At 55.3% G+C, this 20,636-nt stretch overlaps 1 protein-coding gene and 1 pseudogene across 2 annotated transcripts in view; both read right to left on the reverse strand.

Moving 5' to 3' along the window:
- Positions 1 to 1,709: 1,709 nt before the first annotated feature.
- Positions 1,710 to 6,719, reverse strand: LOC129555094 (interferon lambda-1 pseudogene; annotated as a pseudogene).
- Positions 6,720 to 7,880: 1,161 nt separating this feature from the next.
- The window catches only part of SLC9A8 (solute carrier family 9 member A8), a 74,710-nt gene continuing 61,954 nt past the window's right edge, over positions 7,881 to 20,636 (reverse strand). Inside the window, exons 13-16 of one of the 2 annotated variants that reach the window (XM_055393341.2) lie at positions 19,291 to 19,402; positions 15,972 to 16,192; positions 13,752 to 13,898; positions 7,881 to 12,805 (exon numbers count right to left, since the gene is read on the reverse strand). In XM_055393341.2, coding sequence (XP_055249316.1) covers positions 12,698 to 12,805; positions 13,752 to 13,898; positions 15,972 to 16,192; positions 19,291 to 19,402 — 588 coding nt within the window. In that variant the 3' untranslated portion in view covers positions 7,881 to 12,697. The remainder of the gene's footprint in view (positions 12,806 to 13,751; positions 13,899 to 15,971; positions 16,193 to 19,290; positions 19,403 to 20,636) is intronic. The other variant, XM_055393349.2, reaches the window with a different exon arrangement.

The raw sequence follows: 20,636 nt of genomic DNA on the forward strand, positions 1-20,636 counted from the left end.
TAACAGTGAAGGGTGTTGTGTTAAAAAAAAAAGCAATCCCATTTAAAAATGTTTTGATTCATTTAAACGCCTCAAGGAGGATCCTGGTCAGTGTAATGCTAGCTTGTCTCTAAGAAAGAGAAAGCAGGGCCAAGAATCTTTAGCAGAATCTTGGGTTTTCAGTTCCCCTCTATTCAGGGCAGACCATACTACTTACCCATTATAGCAACAATAGGAGATTACTTCAAAAATCAATTTAAGATTTCTTTTTTAAATGAAGTTTCCAGAAACTGATATAACATGGCAAATCAACAAAACTTCAATAAAAATAATAAGTAAATAATGAAGGTTGACTTAACCTACATGGCAACAATCTTCAGGGCAGTGTAAGAGCAGCTGTGGTTTGGGGACGTCCTGTCTTTACGCCCTGGTGGGGTGTCCGTGCCACCACACTGCCCACTCTGGGGGCTTGGCCCCCATGATGCTGCTCAGCTGTCCAGGAAGAGACTAAACAGTTCTCTCCATCTCACTCACTGGCTGAACAAATATCCAGGCCTTAGGCCAGATGAAGGCCCAGGCGCTGGGTTTGATTTTAGAACGGCATAGGAAATGGCACTGCCATCCTGGCTTCCTAGAGATGAACGCCCAGCCTGGGAGAGTTAAGGAAGCCAGACACTTGATCCTGATGCTCCTGTACCTATCTGAAGGGGAGCAGAGACTCTGAGCAGCTTGCTTGATTTGCATATGTAAATGACAAGCATATTTAAGCATCACCAGGCCCACCAGCTGTACAGCATTACCATGAGCCTTGCTGCCAGCTCTGAGCACCGACCTGTGGTACCCCACACGCTCAGAGGGATGGAGCCGTGGCAGACATTGCCAACTGAACTCTCGTAGCTGCTCACCCGCCCTCCCTTGCTAATAAAAGCCCAGAGGTTTAGACATCTGGCCAGCAGAATAAAGACTGCCTTTCCCAACCTCTCCTGCAGCCAAGCACGGTTATATGGTTAGGTCTGGTCCGTAGGATGGAAAAGTCCTGTGACTTCTAAGACTCATCCTTCAAAGAAAGAAGCTTGTGCCTCCCACCCTGTCTGTAATGGCTGGAATGGAGCAGCTCTGCGACTCTGAGGCAAAGGTCAAGGCAAGGGGGGCATGCAAGTGGCTGGAAGGAACTGGCTTCCTGACACTTAGGAAGCCACTATCTTACCTGGCCTGCCCCACCTATCTTCAGATTTTATATGCAAGAAATAAACTACTCTCTTGCTTAAACCCACATTTTTTTTTTCCATTTGCTCATTTTAGAAAACTTGATTTACAAAGAAAGCCAGACTAGAATAATGATGCCACATGTACACTGAACCCAGGGCTTCAGTCGCTGAATGATTAACAACTTCCGGCCAACCTGGTTTTTTCGGTACCTGTCCATCCACTTCCCCGGCTCCTAAATTCCTTGGAAGCAGATTCCAGACATCTGTTTCATTTAGGAACACTTTGGTTCACGTATCTAAAAGACAAGGACTTTTAATACCCTGACCATATTTAAATTTTTATAACAATTCCTTAATTAAGCAACAAACATCAAGTCAGTGTTCCCAGGTCTAATTGTCTCCTAACAGCATACTTTAAGAACTGCTTCCCTTGGGGTCCCAATAAGGTCTCACACTCCAGTGGATAGATCTTTAAATCACCTTTATCCTAAAGGCTGTCCCCACAGAGGGACACTTCTCGTTCGTTTTTTTTATTATTATTATTCCTCTTGGAATGTATTTGTTGAAGAGACCGGATTGTTTGTCCTTTAGAGTTTGCCAGAGTCTAAATTCTGCTGATGGCAGCCCCTGCTGCTGTTCATCAAGTTCCTCTGTTCTCTCAGCCTCCTGAAAATTGGCAGTTGGATCTTCTTTTCTTTTTCAACTCCTTTCTGTTTATTTGAACATATTGTACAAAAGTAGAAAAATAAACATTTCTTCTGCAGCTCCTTCAGTTAGGGGTGAGAGAAAGTAACAAGGCAGGATCGGGGCTTAGTGAATAAAGAGGGTCAGGGTCCCAGGCGGCGCAGGGCTAGGTCCAGGTCTTCAGACACGCAGGTCTCCACTGGCAACACCTCTCAGGTCCTTATAAGGAGACGAAAGGGGTTGAACGGGACAGAGGCCTCGAGGCAGCCTTGGGCCCCCTTGGGCCTCCTGAAGATGCAGCCAGTGGTGCAGGCGGCCCCGGGGGCGGGAGTCCTGCCCTGGGCCGAGCCAGGATGCGAGCCTGGAGCTCGGGGCAGACGTGGCGCGGCATGTGCAGCGGCCGGTCAAGGACGACCCCCAGGGACGAGTGAGCCACAGCCCCCAGGACCTTCAGCGTCAGGACTAGCTCCCCTCCAAGGCCACAGGGCGCTCCACACCTGCCGCTGCCTCAGGCCCTGGGTCTGGGGAAGAGGCAAGAGCTGCAGCTCCCGTTCTTCAGCGAGAGTGACTCTGCCAAGGCATGCTTGGCTCTCTTGAAGCCCTCTGGCCCCCGTGGCAACAGAGAAGGGAACCGGCCCCCGTGGCAGCCCAGCCCCGCCATGGTGGGCTTGGATATGGGGACAGGGCCTGCTCTGGCCAGGCCCAGCCAGGCCCAGCCTCACGATCACCAACAGCAGGACCCAAGCTGCGGCCACAGCTAAATCCAACGGCTTGTCTGGCCCCAGGGCTCTGCTTTCAGCCAGGCTCATGGGGCAAGCCCAGCTGATGTGTGTCAAGTGAGAAGGCAAAGGGAAATAGGATTCTCCACTTGTACTACAGAGGGGTGAGTGGGTGGGGCCAGTCGCCCAGCCAGGTGACCCGGGGCCTGTGCCAGGAATGAGAGACTGAAACTCAGTTGCAGTAGAGAACTTTGTTTCTGAGAAGTCCCTGTGCCTGGAGAGACTCCAGGTTAGGACTCCTGGGGAATGCCTTTAGCTTGCTGACTTTGGGGAGCCCCCGCAAGAGGCTGACGCAGGTGGAAGGATGGGACTCTCACATTGGGGCAGGGGCATACAGGGGGTGGGTAAGACTGCCTGAGCGGCAGAGAAGGGGCATCCTTTGAAGGTGCAGAAGTTTTAAAGTCCACTGGGGCCCTCTTTTCTACTGCTGCTTTTGTTACCTATGCTTTTGGCATTAAATCCAAGAAATTGTTGCCAAATCCAGCGTCATGAAACTTCCATTTTCTTCTAGGAATTGTTTTTTAGTTTCAGACTAAAACTAAATTTGGATCTTTAATCCACTTTCGGTTTTGTGTATGCTATAAGGGAAGGTCTAGCTTCATTCTTCTGCATCTGGATGTCCAGTCTTCCCAGTACCGTTTGTGGAGACGGTCCTTCCCCCACTGAGTGGTCTTGGCATCCTTGTGTAAGATCTTCGGACCATGTCCGTAAGGGTTTAGCTCTGGCCTCTCTGTTCTGTTGGTCTGTGTGTCTGTCTCTATGCCAGTACCACACTGTTTTGATTACTGTAGCTTTGTATGCAGTGTGTTCTGAAATCAGGAAGTGTAAGCTCGCCAGGGTTTCTGTTGTTCTTCAAGGTTGCTTTGGCTATTCGGGGTCCCTTGAGATCCCATTTAAATTTTAGGAACTTTTTCCCCCATCGGTGCAAAAATGCCATTGGGGTTTTGATAGGGATTACATTGAATCAGTAGATTGTTTTGGGTAGTATGGACATTTTTAATGATATTCAGTCTTCCAACTTGTGAACACAGGATGTCCTTAATTTGTGTCTTCTTTCATTTCTTTCAGAAGTGTTTTGTAGTTTTGGGTGTACACGTTCTTCACTGCCTTGGTTAGATTTACTCCTAAATATTTTATTCTTTTTGATGCTATTGTAAGTGGAATTGTATTTGTAATTTCCTCTTCAGGTTGTTTGTTATTTGGGTATAGAATAATGAATAATAGAGAATCATGTGTTGATTTTGTATCCTGCAACTAATTCTTATATTAGTTCTAACAGGTGTGTGTGTGTGTAAAATTTTTAGGGTTTTCTACATGTAAGATCATGTCATCTGAGAACGGACATAATTTTACTTCTTTCTTTCCAATTTGAATGCCTTATATTTTTTTTCCGGCCAAATTGCTCTGGTTAAGATCATCAGCACTATGTTCAATAGGAGAGGCAAGAGCGGGCATCCTGGCCTCTTCTCGAGGAAAACCTTTCAGTCTTTCACCGCTGAGCATGAGTTAGCTGTGGCATGCATGCTATGGTATCTGGCTTTTATTATGTTGCGCTGGTTTCCTCCTGTTCCTGGTTTGTAGAGTGTTTGTTTATCATGCGAGGGTGTTGCATTTCGTCGCATGCTTTTCTGTGCTGACTGCAGTGGTTGTGCACTTCTGTCCTGCATCCTCTGTGCTATGTCACCTGCTAGTTGAGTTTTGAGGCTTGCTCATTTGTGGGTTGGGTTTTTTGTTGTTGTAACAACGCTTCATGCATGTTGTCTTTTTTTATCAGGAGGCACATGGCATCGAGTTCTAAGGCTGTTACTCAGTACCTAGATCCGTTATTTAACTGAAGCCTGCAAGGTGGAGACATTCCGATTGTAGTCTTAATCGTTTGGCAACTGGAATACTTCTATAAAAACAAACTTTTCTGCGGTGGTGCAAATCTCTACCAGGGACAAAACTGTGTAAAACTAAATACATGGACACACACAGGAGAGCATGTAAAGCTGATGTAATCGGAACAAGGGCCGTGGGCTTTACCCGCTGTACCAAAGTCAGGTTCCCCGTTGTGATACCACTCTACAGCGGTGCAAGATGTTACCTCTGAGAGAAACTGGGTGCAGGGTACATGGAACCTTTCTGTACTATTTTTGCAACTTCCTATAAATCTAGGACTTAAGAAACATCCCTCATCAACTATTTTGCCACTAGTGATAAAGTTTAAGAAAAGCAGGACAGATGTTGACTTCTTTCCCTTATTTTTACTTAGAATAATGAGCTGATGCCTTAGAATCCCCTAACAGTGAGTGATTCTTTTAAAACTTACTTTGTATTGGGGTATAGCCGATTAACAATGCTGTGATAGTTTCGCTTCAGAACAGTGAAGGGTCTCAGCTGAACATATACATGTATTCACTCTCCTCTAAACCCAGTGACTGATTTTTAAACAGGATCACTCTGAACTCACTGATTTCAGTATATCTTAAGTATCTCGACCCACTCCATGATTACTGTTATTGACTTTGAAGTCCCATCTTTGTTCAGTGGGAACCTCCTCAGGCTGGCTCCTGAGTCCTTTTGACCTGACCCTGAAACCCCACTTGCCTCCTCACCATCCGGTATAACGGGGGCTCCAGGTTTACCTTATACATTTCCTGCCCAAGTCCTGGAATCGGAGGTTTCTCCAAAGAGCCCTCGGTCCTCTCCCTGTGAAATAACGTAAAACCCAACCCAAACAGCATCAGAACAAGTACTGTCTCCCGCCGCGAGCTCTGCATGGAGGTCAGTTCCAGGACCAGTTAATCCCCTCGTCCGACAGAGGCGGTAAGAACCCAGGGCCCCAGCTTCCTGCTCAGCAGGTCGGCGAGGCTGTGCCTCGTGTTAGAGTTGCCGCCGCAGGTCCCAGCACTGCATCCTCACGGGATGGGAGACAAAGGCCAGACCATGGGAAGAGGGCGCTTCCCTGCTGTGAGTGACCGGTTTCGAGTGTGAGGAAACAGCTGGAAATCCCCTAAGATGTCGCTTCCCTCTCCTGCTGGGACTGCGCCAGAGGCCCGTTGCGCAGCCTTCCCAAGTGAGAGAGTGGAACAAGCAGGAACGGCTTGACCTCCGCTCGGCTCCTCTGGGCGCCTGTGCTGGTCACACGGCCTTCAGCTCTGTGCGCGACCCTCCCTGCAGCTTTCCGGCCTCTCCAGGAAAACCCTTCTTCCCTGGCTTGCTCCCCTTCACCCTGTTCAATTCAGTCACTCAGTAGTGTCCGACTCTTTGCGACCCCAAGGACTGCAGCACGCCAGGCCTCCCTGTCCTTCACCAGCTCCCAGAGTTTGCTCAGACTCATGTCCATTGAGTCGGTGACGCCATCCAACCATCTCATCCTCTGTCGTCCCCTTCTCCTCCTGCCCTCAGTCTTTCCCAGCGTCAGGGTCTTTTCCAATAACTTATTGGAAAAGCTCTTCGCATCAGGTGGCCAAAGTATTGGAGTTTCAGCTTCAGCATCAGTCCTTCCAGTCAATATTCAGGACTGATTTCCTTTAGGATTGCATAGTTAATAAATCTCCTTGCAGTCCAAGAGACTCTCAAGAGTCGTCTCCAACACCACAGTTCAAAAGCATCCCCGTCACCCCGAGTGAGTGCTTTATCTGGACGATGAGAAGGTTGAAATGTGAATGATAACGCCCAGCTTCCCCAGGTGCCGCTCCGGCTCCCCTCGCCCTGACGCCGGGGCTCTGTTCCAGGCTGACTGGGCTCAGCAAAGTCCACTTCCCAGCCTCTGCCTGGCCACAGGGGCCTCAAGAGCCTGCTTCCTATCTGCCAGAGTGCCCACCGGCATCGCCCTCGCGGTTTCACTAGGCGGGAGAACCCCTTCTCTGAGCCAGTCTCTATCACAGGGGGACGGGAGCTGAGGGCCACGGGCACGCCCACCAGCCCCGCTCCCGACCTAGTTCCCTGCTGACGCCAGCAGGCATTGATCGGCCTCGCGGTTGGCGGTTCAGGTACTGGAAGGGGCCAGGATGTGATAGATGCTTTCCCCCGCTGCCTCCTTTGGGCCAGGGGTGGGAGAGGTGGGGTAGCAGCGGGGAGGCATTGCGGGGTCGAGGGGGACCAAGCGGTACGGTCCTGGCCTCCCGCCAGAAGGCTGGTCCTGGGGTCAGGACAGGTTCTCTTGCCTGGTTTCATTTATATCACATGAGTTTTCTGTCTGCACCTGTGACCAAAGGCTTCCCAGATGGCTCAGTGGTAAAGAATCTGCCTGCCAGTGCAGGAGACTCAGGAAACACGGGTTCCATCCCTAGGTTGGGAAGATTCCCTGGAGGAGATGGCAACCCACTTCAATCTTCTTGCCTGGAGCATCCCATGGACGGAGGGGCCTGATGGGCTACAGTGTATAGAGTCGCTAAGAGTCAGCACACACGCACAGCAGCTTAGGATGCCTTTTGGACGTATGAGAGGGTAAAAGCCTACTGAGCCTCATGACTTCCCACTTAACAGACATTGCCAGCACCGTCCATCCAACTCTTGCAGCCGTGTGGGCTCAGAGCCTGGTTTCAGTCAGGCAAAGGCCCACCAGGGGCTGGCCTACAACCCCAGGGGGCCCCGGTGAGGACACATCCCTTGCGTCCATGCGAAAGAGGTGGTGGGCTGGCGGGAGGCTGGGCGCGACCTGAGCCCTTCCCACAGAGGGACTGCATGCTTAGGCCACTCAAGATGGCTGCTTTCTTACTCTCGGTACATCTCCTGCTCGACCAGCCCCTGCTTCCCTCACATGACTGTCCAGTGCTCTTAATTACAGGGCTTAATCAGATCCTGGTAACTGGGCCCACCTGACATCAATCCCCCCACCTTGGGGTACTGAAGGCCGCCGCTGTGTTCTGCCCACCAGCTCCCGTATACGGTGGGGTATCGCTCCACGACCCCTTGTATAAGATCCCTCCATCTGCCAAACCATTACACCTTTCCTGGTTGCTCAGACGGTAAAGAATCCACGTGTAGTGTGGGAGACCTGGGTTTCATCCCTGGGTTGGGAAGATCCTCTGGAGAAGGGGTGGGCAACCTACTCCAGTATTCTTGCCTGGAGAATTCCATGGACAGAGCAGCCTGGTGGGCTACTGTCTATGGGGTCACAGAGAGTCGGGGATGACTGAGCGACCAACACACACAGCAAACCATCGGTGTCTCTGCGGCTGCCTCTGGGCGATGGTCTCAAGGCTCGTGGGCCTGTGGGGTACAGCCCCACGGAGACAGAGGCAGGAATTGGGCCTCCAGAGCCCACGCTCCTGCCCGTCACCCCCCACATCCCGCACTCACCTCTGGCCGAGAAAGCTGAGCCATGTTGGCAGAGATGGGCCAAGGGGCGCGCGACCCCTGCCTTTGCAAAGCCACGGGACACAAACGCAGAAAGTTGTTCAGATTCAGCAGCTTTCATCTTTATTTCTAAAGAAGCATCCAGTGACATTACTGTTTTCCATCCACTTCTGAACTCTTAAGGAGCCCAGTGAGTGGAGGCAGTGGCTCCAGCACAGCAGCCGCAGGTCCCGCCACCTCTGACCCCCCTTCCCCTCCGCAACCTGCAGCCCCACCGAGAAGAGCAGCAAATCATTCCTCAGAAAGCAGGACCGGGTATGCTGGGGGAGGACAGAGGAACAAGGCTGGCTTCCCCACGGTCCTATCAAAACAGAGTGCTTTAAAAAATCCTTCATTTTTACAAAGGAAACTACTCAAAAAAATGCAAGATTCTGATTAACCTTGAACACACCAAGTTTTGCAAGAGCTGTCCTGGAGAAAACGCTCTGCGCAGCAAAGAATGCGCCTGGCAAATGTAGGAGAGCTGTGAGACACAGGTTTGACCCCTGGGTGGGGACGATCCCCTGGAGGCTGCAGTCCATGGGGTAGCAAAGAATTGGACATGACTGATCACACACACACAGCCACACACCTCGAGGAGGCCCAGCAAGTAAGGCTCCGTCTCAGCTCCTCAGAGCAGGGCTGGGCCCGGAGAAGCGGCTCTCGAGTGTGCCTGGCCGGCTCCTTGGATGGGTCCCCAGCGCCAGCAGGTGACCTTTCCCTTCCGACCACCAAGCTGCACGCTCCCCGTCAGTCCCGTGGCCTCAGGGGCACGCGGCTGTGCTCCGACCTCTCAGCATTCTCGCCTGGAAGCCCGCACAGCAGCTGGGAAAAGCCCTGCTCCCGGGTAGGAAGCGCCACGTATTGTTTCCCTGCGGGATTAGGGACTGTGTCATCTGGGGTGAGAATTGGTGACATGGGGTGGGCCAGAGGCCATTAGAAAGTCTGCCTTCGTCTGTTACACAGGGCACGACGGTGGGAGTCCCTGAAGGTCTGACTTCATTTGTGAGAGAAACGGCAGGAGACTGAACGGCAGGGAGCTGCCTGCTCCTTCTCAGCCTTCACTCTGACTGCGGTGTTTTCATTTGAAACATATTGTCTGGGGCTTTGGAGACCGGGCTCCTGGTACAACAACTTCTTAATGATCCTGGCTGCTCCATCGGGAACCTTTTAGATTTGGTTTCCTACCCACCACCCAGCAGGAGATGCACGTGCCTGCGTTCCGGAGCCAGTGAATGGGGAAGCCGCGAAGGATCTTTTCCTCTTTTTGGCATTTAAAGTCTAACTGACGGCCAGTCACTGCTGAGAGTTCTCATGCCACAATCGGGGACCAGCTCCAAGGCCAGACCCACCCTCAGCCAGGCCTACGCCTCGGACCGCCCCCTGCCCGCCCCACCCTGGCTCTTCTCACCAAAGCAGAAGAGCGATCCTGACTGTGACTTACCTGCTGGGGGCTCTGCAGATGTGTGGGCCCCTGGAGGCGTATGGACCTAAAACCTGAGGCCACCTCTGACACGGGCTTCAAGGAGATGGTGCCCCGCTCAACCATTTTTTCCCATGCTGCTGCACACAAAGGCGTGCAGGCAAATGAGGTCAACCTGGGGGGCGCAGGGGCTGTTGGGGCCCCGCCAGTACCCCAGTCTGAAGGGGTGGCTTGCCTGGGGGTGGGAGGCGGCCCTTTGGCCGGCCCCTGGGTCGAGGGTCTGAGCCCCAGACGATGGGACTGAGCCACCTTCCACCTGGCCATGCGTCAGCCCAGCCCAAACTTGACCTCTGGGGGCCCAGGAAAAGCCAGCTTCTTCCCCTGTTAAGGCCTCACACCCCAAGTATGGTTGTTCCCAGGGGTCCTACAACCACAGATATGCTCGGGGGGGCCTTGAGGTGTGGGCTTGCTGCTGCAGAACTCCCCACGACAGCATGTCTTCAGAGTTCACTGGCTGGCTGGCTACCTCCCCCAGAGGCGCTCACTGACTCTGCAGCCTTCACCTCTCTCTAAAGTTATTAGCTTCTCTGTGTGCTCCAGATCTCCTGTCCCATGGCCTAGACCTGAAAGGAAGTGCGTGGGGAGTTACAGTTATGCTGGGCTTTAAACACCTTCTAGGCATTTACTGCCCCAAACAAGAGAACTATTAGGAATAAAGTCAAAGTCACTCAGTTGTGTCTGACTCTTTGCGACCCTATGGACTATACATACAGTCCATGGAATTCTCCAGGCCAGAATACTGGAGTGGGGAGCCTGTTCCTTTCTCCAAAGAATCTTCCCAACCCAGGGAATGAACCCAGGTCTCCCCCATTGCAGGTGGATTCGTTACCAGCTGAGCCACCGGGGAAGCCCCAGGAACGATAAAGGTAGACAGTAGTTTTTGATTCTCAGGCAATGACAACTTATAAAAGTCCTCCAGAAAAACCTCTCCACGGGCTCTGGCCTACGCAAAGGTGAACGGGCAGCAGCTGAGGAACACGGGTTCCCCTCATCCTCACGGGCTGCTCTCCCACACTGCGAAACCTCGACTCGGCCAGCAGAGGGCAGCAGCGGCTCACGGAAGGGCCAGGCTGCTGCCGTCCTGACCAGGAAAGGTTCCCTGGCAAGCACCTCCACACAGCCAAGACCCAGACACCTTCCACCAAGCCCCTCACGTGCTTCTCTACTTAATATCATTCTCAGGTCTCAGCTAAAAGTGGGAGGCCAGGTGAGATTTGGTGACCAAGGGCACAGTGAACTGAGAAGAACCTGTTTCCATTATCTATGAACTCACAGCCAAAAAATATTCTTTTCTGGCAGGTTATTGAATTAACAATACAACTTACACCTCAAGATATGGCTGAATTTCAAGGTGGGTGGGGGGAGCAAGTTACTGATGAACGGAAGGATGAGAGGACAATCCAGTCTCCGAGCCCTGCTGTCCCCTACCCCAACGTATGGACAAAGGTCCCCTCCACTTGACCTTTTACTTTTCCACTAAAAAGAAACCGGAAATGATGGAGATCTGAATCAAGCCTGGCATTAATCTTCCAGTGGGGAGATTAGGTCAAGTAAAATAATCCTATTTGGCTCAAATTACAAGGTTAACGTGGGACGTGACAAAAGGAAGTGATCCTTTCAGCAATCAAGTACAGATTTACTTTTCATGCACAAAAAGGAAGCCATGGGCTGCCTGCCTGCCTTCACACCTACACTTCTGGGGAAAGGGAAAGGGTGAGGGCAGGGGTCCGGCCTTGCACGCAGGGCACGTGAGTCCTGGAAGCTCCTGAGGTCCGTCCCTCCTCACACCCTGAGCCACCCTGCCTGGGGTGGAAAAAAAGGAGACAGCTCTGCTGCCAGCCCAAGGTCCACGCCGGCCTACCGGGTCCCCAGCAGTCAGGGATGTGCTTGTGATGAATTACACCACCTCAGAGAGTGCCGAGTCCCGAGGCTCCAGCTGGGACCCTGAGCCACATACATAAATTGCCGTTGGCCTGGGGATGCACAGAGCAAGCAGGTAAGAGACGTGTTAAAGGGGCAGTGAGAGGGGGTGGACGCGGGCAAGTCAGTAACTCCAGCCATCAGGTCATGATGGCCCAGGGGCCGGACCACGGTGCTGTGTGTGTGTGTGTGAGAGAGAGAGCGAATGAGCGAGCGAGCATGTGGAAGGGCCCTGTGAGTTCGTTCGGGTAGCCGTAGCTGCTCCGGCACGGCGGGTGAGGCGCGGATGTATCCGGCTCCAGGCCACGGGAGTCCGGGGAGGGGGTCGGGGGGACACACGGGACCCAAGACGGCAGAGAACAAGGAGCGGGAGAGAAGAGATGCTGATGAGCTGACGGCGCAGCGGGTAAACCGCGGGCGGAGCCCAGGGGAAGGGGCCTGGGCAAACAAGGTCCAGCGAGTGGAACCAGATCAGGGAGGTACTGCTAGGCTCTCACTGCTCGGTCAAAGCGCATGAACGTAAAGTGAATTCAGACAGCAGCTGCAGGCCCGCAGAAACCCCGCGCCTCCAGGTTTCCCCTCCAGAGGGCCCTCCGACCCCGCAGAGAGGCTCGCTCAGCCCCCAAACCCGGGCTGCAGCCTCCAAGCGGGCTCGAGGGCCTGTGCCCGCGGGGCGCCAGTGTAAGCATTCACAGCGTTCCCAGAGAAGGCGGGCGCCGCCTGCCGCCCGGGGAGACCGCCTGTGAGGTGCCAGGCGGAGGTAAAACAAAAGAGGTCACCCGGTTTCTCTTTCTCACGGAGCCCAGCAACATCACGAAGGGGCGGGCGAGGTTCCGAGGGTTCTGAGCCTGCCGCTTGGATGAGAACTGCCGCTGCGGAGGCCAGCGGCACCCTGACGAGGGGCAGGGAAGCGGCGGCGGCTTGCGGCCCCGGGGGTCCCGACGCCCACCCGGCAGGGAAGGGCTCCGCGATGAAGGCTGCGGCCAGGGACGGCGGCGACTGCGCACTGCGCTCCCGGGACACCCCGCGCGGCGGGTCCTCTCGGGCGCCTCACCGCACAGATGGCTGCTCCCTGGCTCCGGAAGCAGCTCGAAAAATCTACCTGCACGGGGTCCTCCAGTCTGCGGGCCGCGGTCAGGCCCAGTGAGGAGCGGGGAGGGGGCGCTGCAGGGCAGTCGGCCAGCCCCGGGGTCCGCGGAGTCCTGGGCTGGGACGACCCGGCCTGGGAGTCACCCTCCTTCCGTCCTCCCTGAAGAGCGGAGGGCTGCCCGTGCGCGCGCCTGCAGGCCTTGCAGGGGTCCGTCCTGGGCGTCGCTCGGTCACAGCAGCTCCTGCTCGTCGTCCTCCGAACCCGAGGGGCCCTGGCGCACCTCTTCATACCACTTGTTGGTCAGCGTTTTCATCTGGATGCGCCCGTGGTGGAGGTCCTGGGGCGGGAAACGGGGCAAGCCCGTATCAGTGGGTCAGGCTCAGGCTCAGGGGCAAGGCAGGGAGGGACAGCTGCTTTGTGCCTTTGTGTGAGGAGATAGCAGGCAGGACGCACGGGCAACTTCAAAGTGTTAACTGACTAAGGGCAGGCTGAGATTTTTCTTTGTGGGCAGGAGGTAAAGGAAGGTCTCACTCAGAACAAGAGGAGGAGGCAGGATGGCGTGATGTTAAAAAAAAAAAAAAACACCTGGCCTCTGGAATCAGACACACCTGGGCTCTGCTCTCAGCTCTACCCTGCACTGGCTGTGTGACCCCGGGACGGGTACTCCATGTCTCAGGGCCTCTGCCTCCCTAGCTATCATGTGAGACAGCTCACTGTGTCTGCCGCGTGGGGTGGTGGGAGAAGGAAATGAGGCCATCATGGAAAACGCCTGGTGCAGCACCAGGCTCCCACTGAGAGCTTATGTGCTAAAGCCACCCTGACACTGCAGGAGGAAGGCAGGGCTCAGAACCAGAGCGAAGCCATAGCTGGGGAAACCCCAGCCCCGACCTGCACAGGTGGGTGACCATTTCTGCAAAGCAGGCCCAAGCTGGCTCCAGACGGGGCGTCACTCCCAGTCACCCAGAAGCCAGTGGTGCCCGGAGGGATGGATGGAACGAGACCCCTGAGCCTCAGGCCACAGTAGGGCTGAGATTCCTCAGCCGGGTTCGGAAGCTGATAAATGTCCCAAGTCTACCATCCAGGGAAACCAAACTGTGTCAAGCCTATTATTAATCTAGCACTAATAAATCAGCAGAGGAGACACAGCAGATGCCCAGCCCCACAAGCATATCCAGCCCTCAAGCCTGGGAAGGAGAGAAAGCTGAGTGGGAGGACACCCCCACCCCGCCCAGCGCGTGGGCTCTCCCTGCCCACCCTGCTCCGGTCCCTGGCCTGCGTCCCACCTCCTGGGTCAGCCGCCGCGTGAAAAAGGGGTTCAGGTACTTGGCGTCCAGCCACAGGAAGCCTTTGAGGTCCTGCCGTCTGATGTAGTGGGCCTCATACTCCTCCTCTGTGAGCTCCGACAAGTGCTCCGACTCAACGGTGTTGCCCTGCAGGGGGAGCGGAGACAGCCCAGGAGGCATCAGCTGACCCTGCCGGGAAGCTGGCACACCACCCAGCCTAGCTTGCAGGCCTGCGCCCCAGGCCCCTGGGTCTCCAACCCTAACTGCTGCAGCCATGGGCCTCCTTGAGCCCAAAGGCAGGCAGGAAGGTGTGCAGGAACACGGTGGACACCCGGGGAAGGCAGATGGTGAGCAAGTCAGCAGCTCGGGGCTGGGGCTCGGTCTGTAAGTTCTCTGGCTGCCTGTCGTGTGCAGTCAGGACCGTGTGCAGCCATTCTGGGCTGTCTCTGAACCAGTGAACTGAACAAGGAGGCGGCTTTTGTTGCTTTTTGCCTGCAGTGGTCCACTGTGGGGAGTTTGCTGGTCAAGTGGAGAGAGGGCAGAAGGAACAATCCTGATGGGACCTGAAGAGGGAGGCATAGAAGAACCACCCATCCTCTGCAGGGGCCTCCAAAGGCAGCTTTGCACCCCTGCCCCCAAGCACAGTGCCCCCCAGGCATAGGAGGTGGGAGAGAGGGAGGGCGCAGTGCTGCTCACATTGGGGCCACCGCCAGAATTGCCTGGAACTTGGGGAGCCATAGACACAGGGCCCACTAGGCCCTCCTGCAGCTCCTGATTCAGCAGGTCTAGGATGGGACCCAAGAATTTGCATTTCTAATGAGCTCCCACTGATGTGGCTGGTCCAGGAACCCCCACCTTGAAGACTGGGGGTGGCAAGTGTGGTTAAGAGTCTGAGGGACCTCAGCTGTGCTCTGGCCTCTGTGTGCCTCAGTGCTCTCATCTGCAAAGTGGGGATCACGAATGGTGACCACCTGCCCCCTGCAGGTTACCAGGGAGACCCAAGGCAGTCCAAGCACAGCACAAGCACCGCAGGAAACAAGCCCCACGCGGCAGCTGCTTCCCCTCCGAGCACACATCCTGGTTCTATTTGAGCTGGGCTTGGCCAAATGCGGCTACAGTTCCTGGCAATGGATTAGAAATGCAAATTCTTTGGGCCCCCACCCCAGACCCGCAAGACCCTGGAGCCCTCCACCAATTATGACCCCCACTAAAAGGTCTGAGAACCTACACTTAGGCCTTGGTTAAAAGCAGACAAGACAGTGGAGAAGGGAGTGGGGAAGAGGGGCTGCTGAGAGGGCGGGCGCCCTCTGAGTCTGAGGTCATCTGAAGGTGCCGCCGGGCACAAGCCTGGCTGCAGAGGCCCTGGGTAGAGACCGGAGGCCCAGGTCCCCCCAGACTGGACTGGCCTTTCCTAAGTGACAAGTGGGCACATCCTTTCCCCATCTTCTGGCTGAGGATTTCTGTGCCTTCCACGACTAAGCCAAGTTACTGATGGCCTGGGATAAGCAAACTAGAAAATGATGCGTTTCTGGAAATGTGTGTGCAGAGCAGAGGGCGGTGCAGGAAGGCGGGACCCCCCACCCGAGTTCTGCACCCAGGCTGAGGGGGACATAGGCAGGAAAGACACCACCTCAGTGACTCCTGGCGCAGGGGTTGGAGGAGGCAGGGGCGCACAGGGGTCTGGGGGCCTTGGGCTCGCTGTACCTTGCCTGAGCACCCCCAGCCCCAAATCAGGCCTTCTCCTGTCCTGGGCAGAGTGCCTGCTCACCCGACCCTCCGAACCGCTGTGAGCGCCTTCCTCCTCTCACGCCCCAACAGGAGGCTTCTACTAAATGCTGGGGAGTGAGGTGGTTTTGTCATTTGGTGATTTTGAAACCTTCCTCCAGTCCTGGCTGAGGGGGTGGGGTGGTTATTGGCAGGGGAGGGGCGCTACTGGGAGACCCTGAGAAGGGGTTCACATCCTGCTGCCACCTACACATCACCACCTCCGGGGTTTCCACGAGGCTGGCAGACAGCCACCCCAAAGAGCCAGGCTTCAGGCCCTGAGTCCAACCTCCTCCTTGGTGTGTGAAGCCGATGTGTACACAGCTTGAGTGTGCGTGTGCCATGCGCGCCTGTGCGTGCCCAGGGGCCAGGCACCCTCAGAGCGTGTCTCGCCCCCGCATCCCCTGGCGGTGCCCAGGGACCCCGCCCTCGCCGCCTGGCCCGCCCGGCACTGACCATCTTCTCGGTCTTGCTGAGGTTGACGTCCTTGCGGCCCCGGCGGCGCGCCTTGGCGCCCTCAATGTCCACGAGGCGGATAAGCGGCATGGTGCTGCCGCCCAGCAGCAGGATGGTGAAGAGCACGATGACGATGGTGGTGGTGCCGATGAGCTGCCGCTTCTCCATGGGCTCCAAGTCCAGGTGGAGGCTCAGGGCGTAGGGGATGGCGCCCCGCAGACCTGGGCGACAGGGAGGGGACAAGGCGGGCGGGGGGCACCATGGTTCTCGGGGGCTCTGGGTCCAGCCCGGCACAGGGCCGCTCAGGCACTCTCCCGCACCCACCTGAGCGCGCAGACTCAGCCCGTGCAGCTGGGGCGGTGAGAAGAGCGGGCGCAAACGCGGGGCCTGGGAGACGCTCCCCTGCACCCCTACTTCACACGGCGGCTGGCCGCGGCGCCTCTTGTGGTGGGGACTCACCCCGCCTGGCGCGCACGCTGGTACTGATGAGCCCTCCCTGAGGTGGGGGGATGGGGGTGGGCCCGGGCTCCGCCTGCGCAACCTCATCGGAGCCCCACAGCAAGCCCTCAGAGCTGGTCCTGTCATGCTCACGGCACACAGAAGAGGGGCCAGGGCTGCGAAGGAGATGCTCTCCCAGGACCCGTGCTCCACGGGTAACAGGACAGGTTACCATCCGTCCAGCACCCGGTGGGCCCAAGGAAGCTGCGCCTGCGTGCGGGGAACCGCGGGTGGGTCTCCCCCTGATTTCCTGCTTTAGTCCCCAGGAGGCTGCTGGCTGGACTGGGGCATGGATGTGCTGAGAAACGGCAAATTCTCGCTAGAAAGTTCTTGGTTCCCTGGAGAGGGAACAGGAGCTCCCTGAGTGGCTGGGAAGAGAGACACCAAAGAAGGACTCAAGGGAGGGTGAGGGTCCTAAGAAGTAGGGTGGGCCAGGAGCGGGAGGGCGGAGCACAGGGACAGGATCTGACCCAGTCAGGGCGGCTGGCGCATCACAGCGCGATCCGTGGCCAGCTGCTGCAGCCTGGACCTGACATGGGGACACAGCAGAGAGGAGGAAAGGGTGGATCTTAGAGAGACACGGGGAGTGGAAGCAACAGGTCCCAGGAGAGGGAAAGTGTGGGTGACCAGGGAGGGAAGGGCCCAGAGGATGCCCAGTGGACTGGGCATGCGGTCAGGAGGCTGGCTCCTGGGCTCACCCCTGGCTCCGCCTGTCCCCACAGCCTCCCAGGCCGGGACAAGGAACCAGACATGGCAGGGCCTGTCCCGACGGTGGCCAAAGATGAAACGCCTTGGCACAGAACAGCATGTGCACGCAGCAAACCGAAGGAGCCACACCTCGGCTATAAAACAAGTTACTGTCTCTTGTGGAAGAGAGGCCTGCTGGCAAACAAGCAGGTTGGGCAGGAAGGTAGGTTCAGTCCTAGACAATGAGCTCACAAGGCCTCCATGACACCCAAGGAGGATGTACACACTGTGGTCTGGATCAGAGGAAAGGCTGGGTCAGAGGAACCAGCTTGGAGAGGGTGGGAATTTGAGGCCACAGGACAGGTGGGCTTGTGAGGGCTCAAGAGACGAGGCGGGTCTGAGACGGAGTCCTGGGGCTGGGGGGGCCAATGTGACTGAGGTGCTTGTGCAGGAAGAGGGGTGACCCCCGGGGAGAGGAGGGAGGCCAGGATGGGCCCGGAGGCCAGGGAAGAAGGGAAGCAGGGAGCCTCAGGCAACGCAGGCTGGGGAGGAAGGAGCCCCAGACTGAGAAGGTCTGGACGGCCTCAGAATGCTTAGAACCAGAATGCCTCCCAGTTTAAACCACTCCCACGTCCCCTAGAGGCCTCACTCCATGCGTCCCTATCCCCAAAGAGCTCACGTAACTGGAAAATGCCTCATACATTTCTTAGATTTTTTTGGGGGGGGGGTATTTTGAAGACCTTGGATCAACTAACTCCCTTACAATTTTTTTTCCCCTCACTGGCAAAAAAGATTTAAGAAAAAAGTACCCTTCACTATCTGCACATAAATACATACATAACTACTACCTGCACGTCCACCACACACACAAACACACACACACACACACATACTTTAAACAAGATCTTTTGAAAAAGAAATCTTCAAGGAATGTACAGATATGCCGTTGGATAGAAAACAGCCTATAAAGCATGTTGCTATACCCTGAACCCACAAAAAAATAAGTAAATTTAAAAATGTCTACAGACCCAGTGCTTTATGAGCCAGATTTATTTATCCATCCTTTACTAAAGGGGAATGAGACTGAATGGTGGCTGAAATGATCAAATAAACTATTAGAACTTAGTGACTGAATAAAAAAAAAAATCCAAATCTAGCCTGTAGTACAAAAAGGTTTAAACTTTAACCTTTTAATTTTGAGCTCCTAGACTTCCCTGGGGAGAAGGCAATGGCAGCCCACTCCAGTACTCTGGCCTGGAAAATCCCATGGACGGAGGAGCCTGGTAGGCTGCAGTCCATGGGGTTGCTAAGAATCGGACACGACTGAGCAACTTCACTTTCATGCACTGGAGAAGGAAATGGCAACCCACTCCAGTGTTCTTGCCTGGAGAATCCCAGGGACGGGGAAGCCTGGTGGGCTGCCGACTATGGGGTCACACAGAGTCGGACACGACTAAAGCGACTTAGCAGCAGCAGGAGCAGCAGACGTCCCTGGTGGTTCAGTGGTTAAGAATCCACCTGCCAATGCAGGAGACGTGAGTTTTGACCCCGGAAGATCCCACATGCCAGGTCTAAAGCCTGTGCTCGGCAACAAGAGACACCACCATAAGGAGAAGCCCTCACCCTGCAACTGGAGAAAGCCTGGGAGCAGCAATGAAGGCCCAGTGTGGCCAAAGCAGGAATAAACAATAAAGTTAACTTCAAAGCATTTGAGCCCCTTGTCCCTTCAGCCTGGAAAGCATGCAGGTAGAGCGGCGCCATGCACAGCGTGTGCTGCTGCCCTCGGAACAGGGGGTTGGAGGGGGATGGACAAACCCCGGCCCTGCCCCTGGGGGCCCCTTGGAACAGGGGGGGTGGAGGGAGCCCTGCCCCCCAGACCGCTCGACCCCAGCAAGCCCTCTGACCTTAGACCTGGGTCTCCCCGTCTGTGGGGCAGACACACTCCCCCGTTGGGGGTGCTCTGGGTGCTGTGGGGAGGGGCGTGGCCCGTGAAGGGCCTTGAGTGGATTTTGGGGGCTGATGAGGCCCCCTCAGTTTGGAAGGGCTCCAGGGACAGCCGCATCCACTCTCCAAAAGGCCAGTTTGTGCCTTAATGACACGGCCTCCTCCACGGCTCACTTGAGACTGGACTTACCGCTGAACCACATGATGAACATCATCTTCGGGGTGATTTTATGGTCGCGGAAGAAGTTCAGGAGGTAGGAGAGGGGGAAAATGTTCACCGCCCTGCCAAACAGCACGAGCACCTGCAGACAGCAACAGACCAAGTCTTACACGGAAACCTCTGGCTCTTCAGGCTCATCGAGGTGAACACAGGCCTGGCAACACACTGGTAAAGGCAGCATCCCTGTGTCATCAAAGACATGAACTCGATGCTAGGCAGAGACGCGGGGATGCCAGTTTCTACGTGTGGCATGGATTAAAGCTCTGTATGTTACGTTTCTACTGTCAGAAAGAGAGGACTAACAAGGTATCAATGACGGCTTCAGCAACACCAAGAGGGATTAATGTAAGGGCCACCCGGCTCCTCCGCAGGCGCCTGGCTGTGGGATGGGCTGGCTCTGGGGAGACAGACAAGGTGTTCCTGCCTCTCCCATCAGGGCCCCACTCCTCGGGGAAAGAAGGGAAGACAGCCGCCCCATGCCCGTAAATGCTGCTCCCTGAGCACAAGGAATATGCAGGGAGGTTCTAACAGGAGGTCACATACACCGTGCCAGTTCCTAGCCATCTCCAAAGGCAGGTCAATTTTAACAAAATATAGGATAATGTAAAGTCCAAATCTTACCTAAGTGGCTTTTTAGAACTACTTATTCATTGTCTTCCTCCTGGTTCTCACTACCACTAATTTGAACAGAACAGTATAGCCATACGCTATATTATGGGCAGTCTAATTTTATCCTTTTAACCAGCATGAATTGAGGGTGCTTTGGACTGTGTGTCCTGGAAAGTCAGGTTAACAATAACTTCCCCCAATCACCTAACACTTACATGCCAGACAATGTTCTAAGCATTTTATATGCATTACCTTGTTCAGTTTCCATCCTCCCAAAGGTCCCATGAGGCAGGTATTACTGTCTCTATTTTAGGGACAGGGAAACCAAGACAGAGAGGTTAAGTACGAGGTCACTGGTCCGAGCTGACACAGGCAGGAAGTGGAGGAGCCAAGTCCCCCAAACCTGGCTCAGTCCCCAGTGCCCACGCCCTTGACCGCTGAGTGAGCCTAAGGTGTTCCATCTGAATGGCACAGGCTGCCTCCAGGGGCGGCAGGGCCAGACTGACCAGGTGCTGGGGGGAAACTGAGTCATCATCCCAGGCACCCCGTTCGTTTCTCTTTCCTTCCTGGCCCACGGCTGAGATCGCCACGTCCCCGTTTCACCCTCTGAGGTCGAGTCCTCCACCCCCAGGTTTGTGTTCCAGGTGTGACCAAACTGGCCTCTTCCACCCAGTGAGGAAGCCACACTAGAGGCTATCAGACTTTCT

This window comes from Moschus berezovskii, chromosome 15 (assembly GCF_049115385.1).
Source record: "Moschus berezovskii isolate FMDL1 chromosome 15, NW_MosBer_1.0, whole genome shotgun sequence".
Taxonomy (NCBI): domain Eukaryota; kingdom Metazoa; phylum Chordata; class Mammalia; order Artiodactyla; family Moschidae; genus Moschus; species Moschus berezovskii.